Source organism: Emydura macquarii, unplaced genomic scaffold (assembly GCF_026122565.2).
Source record: "Emydura macquarii macquarii isolate MOO-44397 ecotype Brisbane River unplaced genomic scaffold, CSIRO-AGI_Emac_v2 contig_1253, whole genome shotgun sequence".
NCBI classification, from domain to species: Eukaryota; Metazoa; Chordata; order Testudines; family Chelidae; genus Emydura; species Emydura macquarii.
In genome coordinates this window covers 94,603,929-94,621,049 of record NW_027131390.1, presented here as the reverse complement: position 1 = coordinate 94,621,049, position 17,121 = coordinate 94,603,929, and the positions used below count along the sequence as shown (strand labels likewise).

General features: G+C 43.5%; 1 protein-coding gene across 3 annotated transcripts in view; it reads left to right on the top strand.

Annotated features, from left to right (window-relative positions):
- Positions 1–15,936, top strand: part of R3HDM1 (R3H domain containing 1) — a 118,735-nt gene extending 102,799 nt beyond the window's left edge. For all 3 annotated transcript variants that reach the window (XM_067549525.1, XM_067549524.1, XM_067549526.1), the window contains 5 exons: positions 6,943–7,112; positions 7,346–7,496; positions 11,243–11,325; positions 12,900–12,984; positions 14,532–15,936. In XM_067549525.1, coding sequence (XP_067405626.1) covers positions 6,943–7,112; positions 7,346–7,496; positions 11,243–11,325; positions 12,900–12,984; positions 14,532–14,896 — 854 coding nt within the window. In that variant the 3' untranslated portion in view covers positions 14,897–15,936. The remainder of the gene's footprint in view (positions 1–6,942; positions 7,113–7,345; positions 7,497–11,242; positions 11,326–12,899; positions 12,985–14,531) is intronic.
- The last annotated feature ends 1,185 nt before the right edge of the window (positions 15,937–17,121 follow it).

Genomic DNA, 17,121 nt, shown 5'->3' with positions numbered 1-17,121 from the left:
CTCTTGACTGGATAGGCTCTGCAGGACTAACAGGAGTAGAAACAAATACTTTTTTTGGTTAAAGTCAGCAAATGGGACTGAGTACTTACAGGGAGCACATAGTCCCTTTTCGTGTTAGAGTAGCTTTTTCAGGTAATGAAACTTTTATGTTTAGAAAAGCTTTGTTAGGTAGTTTTTAGAGGTTTTAGGAAAATGTATTTTTTTTTCTCTGTCTGAGTTTGAACAGTTGGACTCCTAGTGTTAAGGGAATCTGTCTGAACAGATGGAGAGTTACAAAAATAATCCCAGTAAAATATGTGACATCTAGAGACTGCATATGTCATGATATGTAATTCAAAAGTTTAACTGGAACACTTTCAGGTTGAAATGCAAGATTCATTTATGCCTTTGCAACTTCAGAATTATGCTTCCATGACAACCGTGCCTGATAAAATCTTTGTACCGTCCCATCATATATTCTCCCTATATATAATTGCATATTTATATTATGTGTATTATGAATATTTATTTGCTACTGCATAACAAAATGGCAGGCTGCATGATCTGGAAGTTATAGCAACAGACTAAATCAAGGGTTCTAAATTCTATTCCCTGTTCTATCATTTGACTCCCTTAGTGACCTTGGTCAAGTCACAAACCACTCTGTGCCTTTGTTTCTCCATCTGTAAAACATGGATATTGTAAAGTGCTTTTTGATCTGAGGATGGAAGAAAATTTAAATGTGCAAAATATTATTTTTACTTAATTTATTTTGATATGTTTTTTAGAGTTAATTGTTTATAGAATTTCATGTACAATACTAATAAACATTTCATAGCATAGTATATTTTGTAAAAGTAATGTAGTCTTAGAAATATGAGACCTCACTATAAAACCTTGCAATTAATTATTTGTTTAGAAATGGGGCAAAAGCACTGCGGCTGTTTGTGAGGTTAACTGATTTGTTGAGTAGTGAAGTGAAAACTATAAGCAACCTTTTTAGTAGCTTCCAAATTTTAAAAATGCAAGTCTTCTGTGTCCAAAATATACAGTAACACCAGTCAAGTAAAAGCAGTTTGTGGTAAAATTTGTACATTGTGGTCTCTTTGGCCCTTTATAAAGATAGACAATTAAAATAAACTCTTATGTGGAACCATTTCTTTCTTCATTTAAAAAAAATGGTATAAGTAGGATAGTGGTCAGAGTAGGGAATGGGAGTAAAAATAGAACCCCGGTTTAGTAACCTTGCGACTTATGAACAGAAATAGTATGTTTCTTAACCTCTCTGGGTGGATTCATCTCTTGGGTTCCACCAGTACAAGCTGTCAGAACCCAAAGTGGGTGCCCAGTTGTGCCACCACTGTTATCCCCTCCAGTAAAGCACAAGACTCCCCACAACCCCTACTCTGCTTCTGGGGGCCTGGAGCCAGCCTAAGATTTGGGGGCAAGACACTGCAATCAATTTTCCAGGTAGCCTCCACATATGGGTCCTCTCTTGAAAATCTAGCCAAAGTTTAAACTGCCCTTCTCAAGCAAAACCCTTTGGGAAGGATGGGTGACAGTTCTGCTGCCCACCCTTAACATGTGAACTTGCCTGCTGTGTGCTGGCCCCTACAATAACATGGGAGGGTCAGTTTGTATCCTTTGCCCATAGGAATGAATCTGACCCTTTGTGTTTTAGTCTATCTATAAATGAGAATGTTACCCTCATGTGGGTGTTGAGGATTAATCCAGTTTTCTCTGATGCAAGGCACTATGAAAGGGTTAAATATTATGCTTATGTTTTTTTACTGATGTCTTTTTAAAAAAAAAAAAAAAAGATAATGAGCACATCATTGCTAATTATCATGAAGCATAATGTACAGTTCTTTGAGTGCTTGCTCATGTCCATTCCACTATAGGTGTGTGCAGAACTTTTTTCCCCTTAGCAGATCCCATAGGACCAGCTCTGGTGCCCCCTGGAGCCCTGCACACATGCCGCTGTATATGAGGCTCTGCCAGCCCTATGCCCCCTCAGTTCCTTCTTTCCACCCATGATGGTTGCTGGAACTAGCCTTGCTCTCAGCAAGTACTATTCCCCTTGTTTGGACTTGTTTGATATTCTAAGTTAGTTCTATTTAGTTAAGTAGTTGTTAAGTGTTGTTAAGAGTAGTTAGAGATAAGGCAAGTCCCTGCGGGGACTTCGAGCAGCTGGGCCATGCCCTGGTCGCTTCAAGCTGGGAAGACCTTCCCGCTCAGTGACCCCCACGACTGCTGCCTTAAGTGCTTGGGGAAAGCCCACAGAAAAGAGAAGTGCAAGATCTGCAGGGCTTTCAAACCAAGGACTCAAAACGATCAAGAAATTGCCCGGCGTCCGAGCCAACCCGCTCTGCCTCGGTATCGAGTGTGACTTTGGTACAGCGTGCACCCGTTGGCACTGCCATCGACTAAGCACTGTGCAACATCGCCGGCACCGAAGAGAAAGAAGCAGCATGTGGAGCACGGACACTCCCCTGCACCGTCGGTACGGGCAGGGTCGAGTCCGGAGATGCACCGGACCCAGCCTGTCGAGACTTCTCCGGTGCCTGCATCTCTGGACTCCTGGAAGTGGGAGAGTGCCCCTGCTGACGCCGTCGACACCGGAGGCTTTTCAGGTGGCAAGAGCCTTGTTGGCCTTGCCTACGCCACCTCCACCCCACCCTCCGCCGAGGGAGAAGGGAAACGGTGTCATGGGGGAAACCCACGTTAGGTCTCCCAGAATGGTGGAGGAGATCCCTGGTATGGGGAGGAAGATCTCCCGCTGGAGGGTCTCCAAAGGTAGAGCAGAGCTGCTCCCCTAGTAGTAGCTCCAGATCGGCGTGTCGAGCCAACCTGCTCTGGAACGGGGTGTGGAGTCTCCCTCTTGGCGCCGACGTCAATCCCCAGCACTGAAGGCACCTCATTACAGGAGGCGGCACCGGACAAGGTCTCCCAGGCGGCGCTCGGACAGCTCCAGTTCCAGCTCCCCGGCACCAAGAAGTTCGCCCACACCGAGGTGGCACGGAACCTGGTCTTCGGAGGAAGACCCGGCACCGCAGAGTTCGCGGCGCAGAACCCGGTCGCTGGAGTCCGGCTCAGTACCGGGGAGTTTGGGACGACGCCGACCTCGGTCACCGAAGGTGCCTGCAGATCCGCAAGGCAAGCAGCAGCGGAAATCATCGGTACCGAGACAACGCTCCGGTACCTCTAGCTCCTCAGAGTGCACCCTCGCTCGTCAGCACCGCTTGCAGCGACGGAGGCAGTCCTCATCATACTCCAGGTCGGAGGTGTCAAGAGGGTGGTCCCCGGCATGGAAGGGTGCCCGGGACCAAGGACGAACACGGCATCACTGGTTCAGGGCCTCTGACTACGATGATGACTCAGGGTCTCCCCAGGGGGGACAGTCATCGAGTGAGCCGACGCCCCCAAAAAGTGTCAGAGCCTGTGGCGCAGTGAGCCCCAGGTTAGCCCCAGGGACAATGGCTGCAACAATGGCCTTATTGGGCCCCATGGGGTATCCAGGTGGAGCCAGGGCCCCAATCCATTAAGTCGTCGGGGGTGCAGTCGATGCCTCCGACACAGGAGAAGGCCCATAGGCACCACTCCTCGGACGAGGAGTCGGATCCCCAGGAGGGAACCTCAGTGGGTACAACCCTTTGCCAGGAGGCGGCATACACCCCCGAAGGCTGCACCTCTGCAGTCCTCTTCCTCCTCACCTGATGAGGCAGTCTCCCCAGGACCCCTCTGCGCCACTGGAGGATTTCAGGGCGCACCAGAAGCTGTTCAAGAGGGTGGCCTCCAACTTGGGGCTGGAGGTGAAGGAGCTAAAAAAGGCCACAGATAGCATCTTTAATATGCTGGCGGTGGTTGCCCCAGCGTGAGTGGCCCTCCCAGTCTACGAAGGGGACCTTAAGATTGTAAAGGCCCTGTGGTAAACCCCTTCCTTGGTTGCCCCTACGTCAAAGATGGCTGAGAAGAAATATTACATCCCGACAGAGGAGTTTGAGTATTTGTTCACACACCCCGCCCCAGGAGCCCTGGTAGTAGATGCTGCTAACCAGCGAGACAGGCAAGGTCTGCCAGGGTCGACTAACAAGAACAAGGACAATAAGAAAGATTTATTCCACGGCAAGCCTGCAGTTCAGGATTGCCAACCATCAGGCCCTCCTGGGCAGATAGAATTTCAACCTGTGGGACTCCCTCAGGCGGTTCACTGAGGCCCTGCCCCAGGACCAGGCTGCAGACTTTAGCACAATCGTGAAGGAAGGAACCGCGGTAGCTAGGGCAGCGCTCCAGACGTCTGTGATGCTGCTGACTCGGCAGGCAGGGCCATAACGTCCGCCATCTGTATGTGAAGGTACTTGTGGCTACAATCCTCGGGCCTGTCCCAGGAGGTGCAGCAGTCTACCCAGGACCTCCCCTTTGATGGGTCAGCCCTATTCTCAGACCAGACCAATGCGAAGTTGCACGGTCTGAAGGACTCCAGGGCCACGCTTCACTTCTTGGGCCTTTACACACCCCAGTTTTCCAGGTGTCAGTCATGGCCCCAGGCGCAGCAGCAACCAAGGCTTCATCCAGGCCTTTCCAACCCTATAGGAATAGGGATAGAAATAGGGGGTTTAGAAGAAGAAATCAGCCCCCTACCTCATCCTCAGCTCCCCAGCAAGGGCCCCTCAGGAGGCTGGACAACCAAAGGAGACAATTTTGATGGTGCACCCAAGGGTGGCGCCCCGACTGCTCTCCTGGATCCGCCCCGCTCCTTCCTAAACAGGTGAAGGCCCTTCTATCCCGAATGAGCAAAAATCACTTTGAACCGTTGGGTCCTTGGGATAGTCTCGGGATCTCCTCCATCCCTTTTCAGGTCCTCTCATGAGCAACTCCTCTTGCAGGAGGTGGACATCCCTCTGCTCAACCTGGGAGCAGTGGAAAATGTCCCTCAGGGCTGAAGGGGGAAGGGGTTCTATTCGAGGTATTTCCTCATCCCCAAGGCGAAGGGGGGTCTGAGACCTATATTAGACCTGCATCGTATAAACAAATATGTCAAACGACTCAGGTTTCGCATGGTCTCCCTAGCCTCCATAATTCCTTCCCTGGATCCAGACTGGTATTGGATATCAAGGACACATACTTTCATGTGTCTATCTTCCCCATTTCCTCCATTTCACGGTGGCTGGCCCACACTACCAGTTTATAGCCCTGCCCTTTGGCCTATCTTCAGCAGTATCAAGTGCATGGTGGTAGTAGCTATCTGAGATGAAAGACAACGATCGACTGATCAAGGGCAGGTCTGAGGCCACATGGGACTACTCATAAACAAACAGAAGTCCACACTTAACCCCAGTGCAACTTCCTATGCTTCCCAAGGTGAGACAATGGTCTTTATCATCTCCCAGCTTTCATTGTATTCAATACATTTTTCCAGAGGCTCCCTTCAGTGTTTTTATGTTCCCAACACCTCATGCTTTGGAGGAGGAGAAGAGATGGCATTTGCTGGACATGAGATGAGCCCTGGCCTTCTACATCGTGAAGGAGCTGAGGGCGTAGCGTATAAGCTGATTCCTGACAGGCAAATCGACACTGACGGACAACACCACAGCCATGTTTTACATAAACAGACAGGGGGAGCAGTCTGCGAGACTGGATGAAAGAGGCACGATTTCCACCTGATGGCCTCTCACCCAGAAACGCGCATCTCAGCAGGTCGTTTCTACCCCGCCACGACTGGTTACATGGTGGCTATGATCTTCCAAGCTCTGCTGGGCCTATGAGCAGCCTGGAACACAAAGTGTCCGAAGGGGTCGCCGAGACTGGGTCTTTCCTGGACTGGACGGGGACCCTCATGTACGCATTTCTGTCCATTCCGCTCCTGCCCAAGGGCCTGCTGAAAACAAAGAGGGACGGGGCGGACATCATACTCATCGCTCCGGCCTGGCCGAGACAGCATTGGTTCAGCATGCTGCTGGACCTTTCGATCGCCTCAAGCCTCATCCACAGCCTTCCTGGAGAGAGTGCCCCTGCAGGACATCTGCAAAACCGCCACCTGGTCGTCGGTGCATATCTTCACGTCCCACTACCCCATCGTCCAGCAGGCAAGAGAGGACGCGGGATTCGGCAGAGCAGGTAACTCCAATCCACCTCCAAAGGTATTGCTTGTTAGTCACCTATAGTGGAATGGACATGAGAAAACACTCGAAGAAGAAAACAAGGTTACTTACCAGTAACTGATGTTCTTCGAGATGTGTTGCTCATGTCCATTCCACAACCCACCCCCTATCCCCGCTGCCGGAGTTGGCAGAAAGCAGGGACTGAGGGAGCGTAGGGCTGGCAGCATCTCGTATATCGTGGCATGTGCGCGAGGCTCCAGGGGGTGCCGGAGCAGGGATCTGCTAAGGGGAAAAAAGTTCCGGGTAACCGTGCACGGAGGTGTGCATACACCTATAGTGGAATGGACATGAGCAACACATCTCGAAGAACGTCAGTTCTTGGTAAGCAACCTTGTTTTTTAATTTTTATACAACTACTTTTGCCTAATGTACAGTATTCCTTGATCTGGCTTGAACATATATTTTTAATTATTTGATTTTGTGCCTTAGCTGAATTCTTATCTTCCAGTAATGAATGTTCTAATGGCTGTTCAGAAAATAAAACTATGGTAAATGTATAACATTTTCAACTACAGCTTGATAGAACAATTTGCATAAAAAATGTTTTAATAATGATATTAAGTTTCAGTAGCTCAACTCATTTTTACAAATCCTGATGTCTTCCTTTAAATGATCTATAAGGATTTTATTTGGTAATGGAAATAAAATATTTAACAGAAGACAAATTCTTGTATTTCCAGAAACCAGCAACCTATTATTTCACTAGCTGTTTTCTTGTCACTTTCCTAATTTTCAGTAAATAAAGCTTGAGTTACACAACAAACTAATTTCTAACAGTAGCCTCCCCCTTCTTGTTTTGTAGCGGTAGCTCCATCACCAGGTGGAGGAGTAGTAATGATGCAGCTAAATATACCCAACAATCCTCAGAATCGAACCCATTCACCTCCTCAGTGGAAACAAAATAAATATTATTGTGACCATCAAAGAGGGCAGAAATCCACAGAGTTTAGCACATTAGACAGTGCCACACAGGTATGATATGTTTTTTTTCCCCCTGGGATCATTTTTATTATGAATCTTATATTTAAAAAGAGAGAATTCATTTCTGAAGAGGAACAAAATAAATCCAGTGCTTGTCAAACAGTAATATTAATGTCATTGTATCCAGAATTTGAATATTGTAAATATGTGATATATTCAAGTAAATAAATGTAAAATCACTGACTTTTCAGGGACCAATATCTTTGTGTCACATTTTACTCTAGTTACAGCATAGTTCTCAACTAGGTAGTCCTGTCACTTCACCAGCCCAGTCACCAGCACCAGCTCAACTATCAAGCATGAAAAATCTCCGTCCCACATTAACACCTCTTTCTATTGTGCCCCAGTTTTCTAGATCTTTTGTCCCTGGTCAAGGTAAGATTTTCAGCTAACTGAACTATATAAAAATATACATGAATATTCCAGGTTATTATATGTAATTTTTTTTTCAATTTTCATCAGTTTTGAGGGTGAATTGTGATTGATTTTTAATGTTTTTTTTGCCAGTGTGTTCACAAATTGTATTCCTGGAATTGTATAAAAAATTAACTTTGTTTTCATACTCTCCTTTGCCCCCAAATAAAACAAAAAAGCTGTGAACTTCATGTTAGCGATAGGGGGCTATTAGAACCACGTAGCTCCCTCATAAATAACTTTCAGCACTGTGGAATTGTAAATTTGGGATATATTTTATTTAAAACAAATTAAAACAAATTAGTTTTAGATACTTTTGCTTAAGTTTTAAACTTAAACCGCAAACCCTAAATATATCACAATGCATGTAAATTTTAGGTATAGAAAAAGGTCATCCAGTCCTTTATGCCTACCCATTGCACTAGGTGGGCATGGCATGGTATATGGGAAAGGGAGAGAGAAATGTGGTATAAGGTAAACTGCCTTTTCACCAGACACTTCATTCTTCATCCTCAATCCATTGATTAATCCATTGATCAAGTGACTACTTACACTGTAAACTCTTTGGATCAGCGTCTGTTATATTTATACACTGCCTAGCACAATGGGACAGGAGCCTCTAGACACAACCACAGTAGTGCTACTAATAATTGATGTAGAGCTGTTAGGTAGTGACTTCCCATCGTTATCATCAATGGGCCAGAAAATAGAGTCCCACCCTCTCTCTCATTTGGGTCTGCCATGCTCACACAATTAACGTTTTCTCAGAGAAACTCCTTGTAAAAGACCAGGAGCAGAACCTGCTGCCATCATTTTAATGGAAGAGCAATGAGTATGGAATTTTTGCTGATTAGAGACATAACTATTCTTCTTTCGCATAGCAAGACAGCTGATTCACAACATTCAAATAACCAAATCTAGATTAGTGAGCCAGTGAATATAGCACATAACAATGTATTAGGTAGCTAAAATGTTTATCTGATTAGTTGCTGCTGTCTGTCAGACTTGATCTACACTACAGCATTAGGTCGACTTAAGACATCTTAGATCAACCTAATTATGTCAGTGTACACATTACATCCTTGCTCCTACTGATGTAAGTGCTTTACTACACCAACATAACAACTCCACCCACACAACAGGCATAGGGCTTATGTGGGTGTAGTTAGGGTGATGAAGTGTCCCTGTGGACACTGTGGGTTACTTACATCGGCTGTTGGCTGTCATTCTTGTCATGGCTCCATGCTAGAGCTGTGTCATTGAAGGGCAAGGGGAGGGCTCCAGCTAGAGCCCAGCTGCCCCTGGGCTCCCCACTCCCCAGCAGGCAGCTGCCCAGTCACCCTGCTCAGAGGCAGGCTGGTGCCCGGGGTCCTGGCTCCCTGCTCCCAGCCAGGCTGCCCTCCCAGCTCTCTGTTCCATGTTGGGAGCCCAGCTGCATTAAGGCTCCCACCGGGACCCGGGACTCTGGGTGCTGCCCCAAGGCTCCCAGCTCCCTGCAGCCCTGAGGCTCTTGGCTCCCTGCCGTGAGCACGGCAGTAGCTGGGACTCTCAGCTCCCTGCTGGGAGCATGGCTGCCCCCCTTTTTCTCCCAGTTCTCTGTTTCCCACTGGGAGCATGGCAGCCACTTAGCCAGGAGCCAAGAGCCTGAAGGTAGGGGGCAGCCATGCTCCTGGAACAGACTGGGGAGCTGGGTGTGCAAGGCAGCTCCCAGCAAGGAGCCTTGGGGCAGTGAAAAGCCAGGAGCCTGGGAGGAGTGGCGCATGGAGCTGAGAAACCAAGCTCTCAGCCCCTCACGCTGCCCTTCTTAAGGCAGTGGAAACCTGTCTGATGTGGACATGCAGCACCGACAGAAGAAGGGCAGTGTGGAGATTAACCACCATCACTGCGGTGGCTGTAAGTTGACCTAACACAGGTTAATTTAAGTTTTTAATATAGACATGCCCTGAGAAACTGAAGGGTAGATGCAGCTCTAGAATTCTAGAATAATGGGTGTGATATGTGGAAAACGTTTGCAGGCAGAAAAATAAATTCTTTATTGGCTCCTTTTTAAGAAATAAATGTTACTTATTTTATTTTTAACATATTCTATACACTGGCCACTTTCCCTAGTAAATTGCATGTGCTCACTAACTTTTGCATAAATGTTAGACTGCCTATTGTCAGTTGTGTGTCTCAACTTCCTTAGTCCCTTTAAGATTTCTATTCAGTCAACTTAAGGATCCCTCAAGTGGGTGGAGATTTCAAGGAGCAGGTGGCAGGGTGGAACTGTGCATACCGATTTCATAGAATCATAGAAGATTCAGGTAGGAAGGGACCTCAGGAGGTCATCTAGTCCGGTGGTTCCCAACCTTTTTGAGTGAAAACTCCACTAGTTAATACTAGGTAAAACACGCACACAACTGGGCCATAAACACACACAACCCCTATAAACACATATAATGATAATAATAATACCACTAAATTATATTAATAATGATAATAAATTACTTTTACTTGAGTAAGAAACTAAGCCTTCCCTGACGCAGCCACCACCACGTGCCATGTGTGGCCCCGCCTCTTCCCAGCCGTCATGGACTGAGGGTAATGTAGGCAGCGCGTGCTGGTGGGTTGGCCCTGGCTGCTCCAGGCCCCCACTGTCACAGGACTGTTCTGCTCCAGCTGTGCGCCCTTCTGCTCTGGCCAGCATGGAGCTCGGGGCTGCTCCTCCATTCCGGTCTGCGCTGGGATCAGGGGGCTAAATGACCTCAATATTACTGAAGCCTCACGGACCCCCTGTAATCATTGGCATCCCCCCCGCAAGGGTGTCCCGCACCCCAGGTCAGGAACTGTTGATCTAGTCCCCAACCCCCTGCTCAAAGCAAGACCAACCCCAACCCAATCATCCCCGCCAGGGCTTTGTCAAGCCGCACCTTAAAAACCTTTAAGGATGGAGTTTCCACCACTTAACTAGGTAACCCATTCCAGTGCTTCACCACCCTCCTAGTGAAAAGATTTTTCCTAATATCCAACCTAGACCTCCCACACTGCAACTTGAGACCATAGCTCCTTGTTCTGTCATCTACTATCACTGACAACAGCCTAGCTCCATCCTCCCTGGAACCCCCTTTCAGGTAGTTAAAAGCTGCTATCAAATCCCCCCTCATTCTTCTCTTCTGCAGCCTAAACAAGCCTAGTTCCCTTAGCTTCTCCTCATAAGTCTTGTGCTCCAGCCCCCTAATTATTTTGTTGCCCTCCTCTGGACTCTCTCCAATTTGTCCACATTCTTTCTGTAGTGGGGGGCCCAAAACTGGACACATTGAACATCTGAAACACTGCAACAAGTTTAAACCTTATTCAAACTCTTTGAGGAGATTTGAATATAGAGGAGACTATGGCAGAGAAACCAGGGAACAAAAGTACTTGCTATAACTTTTTAAAATACTTTTTTAAATGTAAGGAGCCTGCGACATTTGAACTTGATAGTTTATATGATCAGTCCATTATTTCTCCACAAGTTTACCTTTGTCTGGTGAATGCTTGAAGTGCTTTTTCTCTTAAGATGCCAATTCTTGTATTCTTTCTGGTAATAGCTACATTACAATTATTTCCTTGTACACATTCATTCAGCAGTATACCATATTTGTGAGGTGTAGGCGGCTAAGAGCATTTAGAGAAAACTTTTATATTAAAGCAAGAAAAAGCATTAAGACTATTTTTCTCATCTTCAGGAGATGCCAGATACCCATTGCTCGGCCAGCCACTGCAATATAACCCTCCACCTTTACCACATGGACATGTAACAGGCCAACAGGTATGAACAAGTCCCAACTTTGGGCTGTCTACACCGTGTTAGTCAGTACCACTTTGGCATAAATTCTAATGCTGTGCTTTTTAACCAGTTGTCTGCAGATCCCAGAGGGTCCACAGACTATCCAAAGGGGTCCGCACTTCCATTCCAATTTTTTTAGGGGTTCACAAATGAAAAAAGGTTGAAACCACTGTTCTAATGCATACCAGCATTTGTGCACTAACTGGCCCACAAGGACCCTGTCAGCATTCATGTGTGTTAATGTAGTACTGTTTAAAACAGAACTACATTAATGTGCACTGGGGAACATTTAGTGTGCACCAGCAGGGTCTACATGGGCCAATTAGTGCATGAGACAGTGGTGTGCATTAGAATTTTACACTCCATTTGGTGTGAACTAATGATCCGTATAGATACACCTTTAGCAGTACTGGGGAAAACAATCCAAGGCTGCAGCTGTAAGATTCGTGAATGAAGGAAATGTACTTTTGCACTGGAAATGTAACTTACTTTGTAGTTTTTGGAAGAGAGATAGGAGCTTCTCATAAGTCAGTTTTTATTCTGTGTTGATACCTTGTGTTTTTGCAGTGTACAGCAGTGATGGGGATAGGGATGGAGCAATGTATTCAGAAATTGCCATTCATATTAAAATTAAATTTCCAAAAAGCTAAGATCAACCAGAAGAATCACTGTTGAAAAATACAAGATATTTGTTGCTTAATATGTATAGCCAATTAATTCTGACAACACTTGCAGTTCAGGATACAAAATGTTCAAGAGATTAGATAACCAAGCTCAGACAATTTATTTTCTATAGGCAAAACAGTACAGTACAGGGAAAAAAAAGTTAGTACAACACCAATCCTTCCGGGAAGCTTGTTCTTACAGTGTTCAAGTTCATCTTGCATAGGTGTGCTTCCCAAAACTACCTCAGTTGACAATGGGGTTGTTTCCAAGTTAAAACCCTCTATATGTCATCTAAGATTCCACCTACCAATTTCAACTTGTTTTTATAGTACCATGGTGTACCCCTTCTATCTTTAGTTTTTGCACATACCATTCCAAACTAGTTAGGCCATGAAAACATTCCCTACCTGTATTAGGGCAGAACACTTAGGGAAACTGTCAAAGGCAAGATCTATCTGCCTATGCCAAATGTAATTGCACTGCTACAAGTGGGATATTGTGGGATACTTAGAGTGAGAGAGCAAGAATAAGTATAATACAGTTTATCATCATTACCCAACTTACGTTCACTATACCATATTAAAACCATGCACATGATACCTGTTATCATGGTGTATATTATGCCTCACATATATGTATTGGCTAACATGCTGCTTTCACCTTTCCCTCCTCTTTGCCCTCATACCAGGGACTGAACATGCTTTTGTGCAATAGTGGTAGGCTCCAGGAGTGACACTGGATCCAGAAATCTGGCCCGCTTCTGTACTATCATAATGTAGAGTACTAGCTACAGCCCCCCTGCACAATCCTTCATAACTTCTAATCCTTGCTTGTAACTTTAACATTACAAATGTAATCATTCTAACCATGTGATGTTTGTTTGACCTCAGTGTCAACCTGGAAACAGACATGGAAACAGAGGAAGGAAACCAGCTAAGAAGGCTGCTTCAGCAGATCTTGGTGCAGGGGAACCAGGTTTGTAATCATTGGGTGGTGCTCTGAGGGAACTGTTGAATCAAAAACTGAAGCAGTAAGCATGCATTATTCTAATTTATTTATTGTGTTATTCAAAGTATGAAAGTTGGTACAAATTTAATGAGTGAGATAAGGTAGGAAGAAGGAGGGATGAAGCGTATGAAAGGTAAAGAAGGTGAGAATGGAACAGTAACTGGGCAAAAAAGAAGACAGCAAACCCAGGGAAAGATGGGGATGGAAGAAAAGAAGAAACTACTGATCAAAAAATAAAATAAAGAAAAGAAAAGAGACACAGGAAGAGAAAATCAAAGTATACAGTAGATAGAAAAAATCATAGAAAAGATGAGGGAAAAGAAAAGCAAGGAAGTCAAATTATTATCATCATTAAGTCAAATTATTTAATGTTAAAGTTAATACCAAACTATTTTAAAATTACATAACGTTTAATATAATATAAAATTCTTCCATAACTACCCTTAGCTTACCAGAACTGTGAATGTAATATCTACATTTGTTCCTGATGTACTCATTTTTTCCTAACATAAATCAGAATGCAGGGCATTTGTTCCAATAAATATGATGGATGGAACAAAGGTACAATCTCTCTCCACTGTGCAGTCCATAGGCAACAAGTGCTACCCAATAAATGGGGCAGGGGCAGGGCCAGAATGCTAGCACTGTGTTTTGTGGACTGTTCAATATCTATTTTTGGCTTGCCAGCTAGGCCCTGAAAGGAGATCTGGAGGGAGAGTTCATTTTGACTGAACAAGATATGGTGCACAAGGGGGAAACTAACCCTTTTGTGTATTACCACCAACTCTTTTAGTGAATCAATGAGTACAGAAGGGAGCTGGGCTTCTTTCCCTAGGCAACTATGAGAGAAGATAGCCAAACCTGTGTTTTCCTGTAAGTTTTACATTGCTGTGAGTGAAGCAAGTCAAGTCTCTCACTGTCCCACATTTTTATTGCAACCATATATTTTATCCTGTTAAAAGATCAGCCAAGTATTAGACTAAGTCCTCAGATCTCCTGCAGAACTAGGCTAAGGCTTGTCTATGTGAACATTTAGTTAGCAGCAAGTTGGGGTGGGAATCTACCTAGCACTAACTATCCATGGGGACCCTGAAGACACACACAATTTGTTAGTGTGCTTTGATCTACCCCACTTTGAAACTGGAGTAGATCATAGCGCATTAATTAACAGTTAGTGTGCATCAACAGGGTCCCCACAGGCAGCAAGGTGGGGTAGCTTGCTGCAAACTTAATGTTCATGTAGACAAACCCTTATTAATTATTTAGCACTTTGTACTATCTTTTAGCCTGCGTGCTAAGCTCCAGTTGACCACACTTGGAACGTTGTGGTATTGAACATCAAACTACTAAAGACTTTTTAAATATAGTAGAAGCAGAATGTATGTTTGTTTGAGCTAAGTTAATTTCACACCTAACATAATTTTCACACCTAACGTAACTTCACTACGTTATATAAGATTGAATCCTTGTTATGTTTAATGACCAGTTTTAATTCTACATATTTCTTGTTTCAGTTGTTGGAAAAGTCTTAGAAATTACTGAATTGCCAGAAGGAATAACGCGTATGGAAGCTGAAAAACTATTTGGAGAACTTTTTAAAGTTGGTGCCAAGATTCGGTGGTTAAGGAATCCCCCATGTCTACAGGCACAACAGCAACACCAACACCGTTACTGTGGCAGTGGAGATAGTAATGTGAACACTGAGCCCTCCAAACCTAGTGACTTGGCCTCCACATATACAGTTCTAGCTACGTTCCCTACAATGTCCGCAGCCCAAAATGCACTGAAGAAACAAAGTAACTCAGTTAACAAGTTTAGGCTGAGAACAAGCAAGAAGCACTATGAGTTTCGTATTCTGGAAAGGGCTAGTTCTCAGTAGCAGCTACATTGTTGGACATTCAGCCTTTATTAGTTCCATGTCCTTCTCTTCTCTACTTGATTGGCTTGATGTTATGGGGTTTCTGTTCTCTCCATAGACTCCTGGGATGTGTCGTCATATGACATTATAGCCTTTGAAGAATAACCGAATGATCCAGCAAGAAGAAGAATATATATACATTTAAACCCAGACAGCTGTAAGAATCCATTCTGACAAGATACAGAGAGGCAGCTTTCTATGAGGAATGCTGTTTAAAATGCCCCTTACTTTTATAGTGTTTTGTTTTATATTTCTGAATTCTTGTATCAGATCCAAAGCTCTATTGTACAGCAAACTTTTCTTCATAATGAATATCCATATTCAGATCTGTATTTTGTAATCCCTTTTCACAGCCAGCACACAGCTATCCATTTTAAGGCAGAGAGCTTGGGGTGGAGTGGGGTGGGAGGAGGGAGAATAACTATTAAGAAATTACACTATTTTCTAGCCAACTACACAAAAGTCTCCAGTTAACATATTCCTCTTCCCCTGTGTTTCTTTTCCAATAAACCAATTTCAATAACTTCTAATCTCCTTTCACAATCCTTTCAAGATTCACTAAAACTATGTGAAAGTTAATTATAAATAAATTATATTCTTGAACTCATTTCTAATCAAACAGGTTAGCATAAGTATTAAAGAGGAATACGACTATGTCTAAACTACAAAGAATGTTCTTTGAAGCCAATTTGTTTTTAGTAAAAGGATAAAGAAACTGAAATACCTCCCCAAATGACAAAATGTTTGCACTTTGTGGTCCCACCAATATAGACTTTTTTCTTTCTTTTGCAGTCTTAACATAATTGTGTTACATAAGTGCTGGAACCTTCTTAAGTCATTTAAATATGTTTTCATCATTTGCAGAGGATCACTGGACATCAGAAGCTTCATTGCACATACAAAAACCTTTTTTCAATTTCTGTGTAATTTGCAAGGCTGTACAATGTGTGCTCATGCAAGCCTTTTTTCAGTTCAAGAAAATAAATGTTTACAAATACAAACTTTTTCCAGAGCATTTATTTAAAATATAGGACTGTTTGAAACTTAAGTGAATCCATATTTATAATGGATTTATTTATTATATTATATCATATCATATATATAGCATTTAATTATTTATAATATGGATCCCTAAATATGAAGAAAATTTGCAAAATGACATAATTACAAAACCTTTTCAAAGAACCATCTTCTCTATTCCTCTTATCAAATTAAATCATATACATTCAGCTGTCATCTCCTAGGGTATGTTTAAAATCTGTTTCATTCTATGTAAGTAAATGGGAAGAGCGAGTTGTTACAATTAGGAGAGGACTGGGAGCCACAGTTCCTGGTTTCTATTTCCGGTTCAGGCATTGACTTTCTATATGGACAAGTCACAATGATTTTGTGCTTCACTCTGCAAATAGAAAATTGTAGTTTTTAAAAACACAATTGTTATCTCCAAAAGCCAGAAATATAAAGGTTACACTTTTCATTGTTCTTTGTTTTTTTTAAGGGCGTAAAAATGCTGAATTAAAATACCCAAACTAGCATTGTCTGACCTCATATATGCCAAAAATCATAATCATACACCTGCACAACATAACACATTCACTGAGCTATACAAATTGTCATACACAAGTTTAATCCTTGCATCCCCTTGTTGAGGGAGGTAGGATCAAGATACTCAGACACAGAAAAAAACTGACTTGCCTAGGAATACGTTAGTGAATTAGGCAGATGAGGCATGTTTCTACAAGGTGTTTTAAATGGGACTACTAACATGACTAAAGTTAAACCTATGTTCAAATGTTGTGCTGGAACAGGGTAGAATTCTCTGTACCTCACAGGATCAAGTCCATAATTGAGATGAGATAAATACATTCTTCCCCCTCCATCTTGCTAAAAAAATTTGGGTAAACTATGGTTTTAAATTGTGTGGGGATATTAGCATGAGCAATAGGCTCAAAGCATGTGAACAGTAAGAATGAGATCATGAGAATGAAGAGTTAATTAAAACTTGTAGTGACCCCTCAAAACACCAGTATTATCGTATTTAATGTTTGGGCTAAAGTAAAAGAAATAAAACACGGTTAACTGAGTACGAGGTACAGTAAATAATTGGCTATATAAGAAACTGCTTCATCTGGCCTTAGATAAGTTCTGATAATTAGCAATGATATAACTTCTTTGTTACGGGGTAT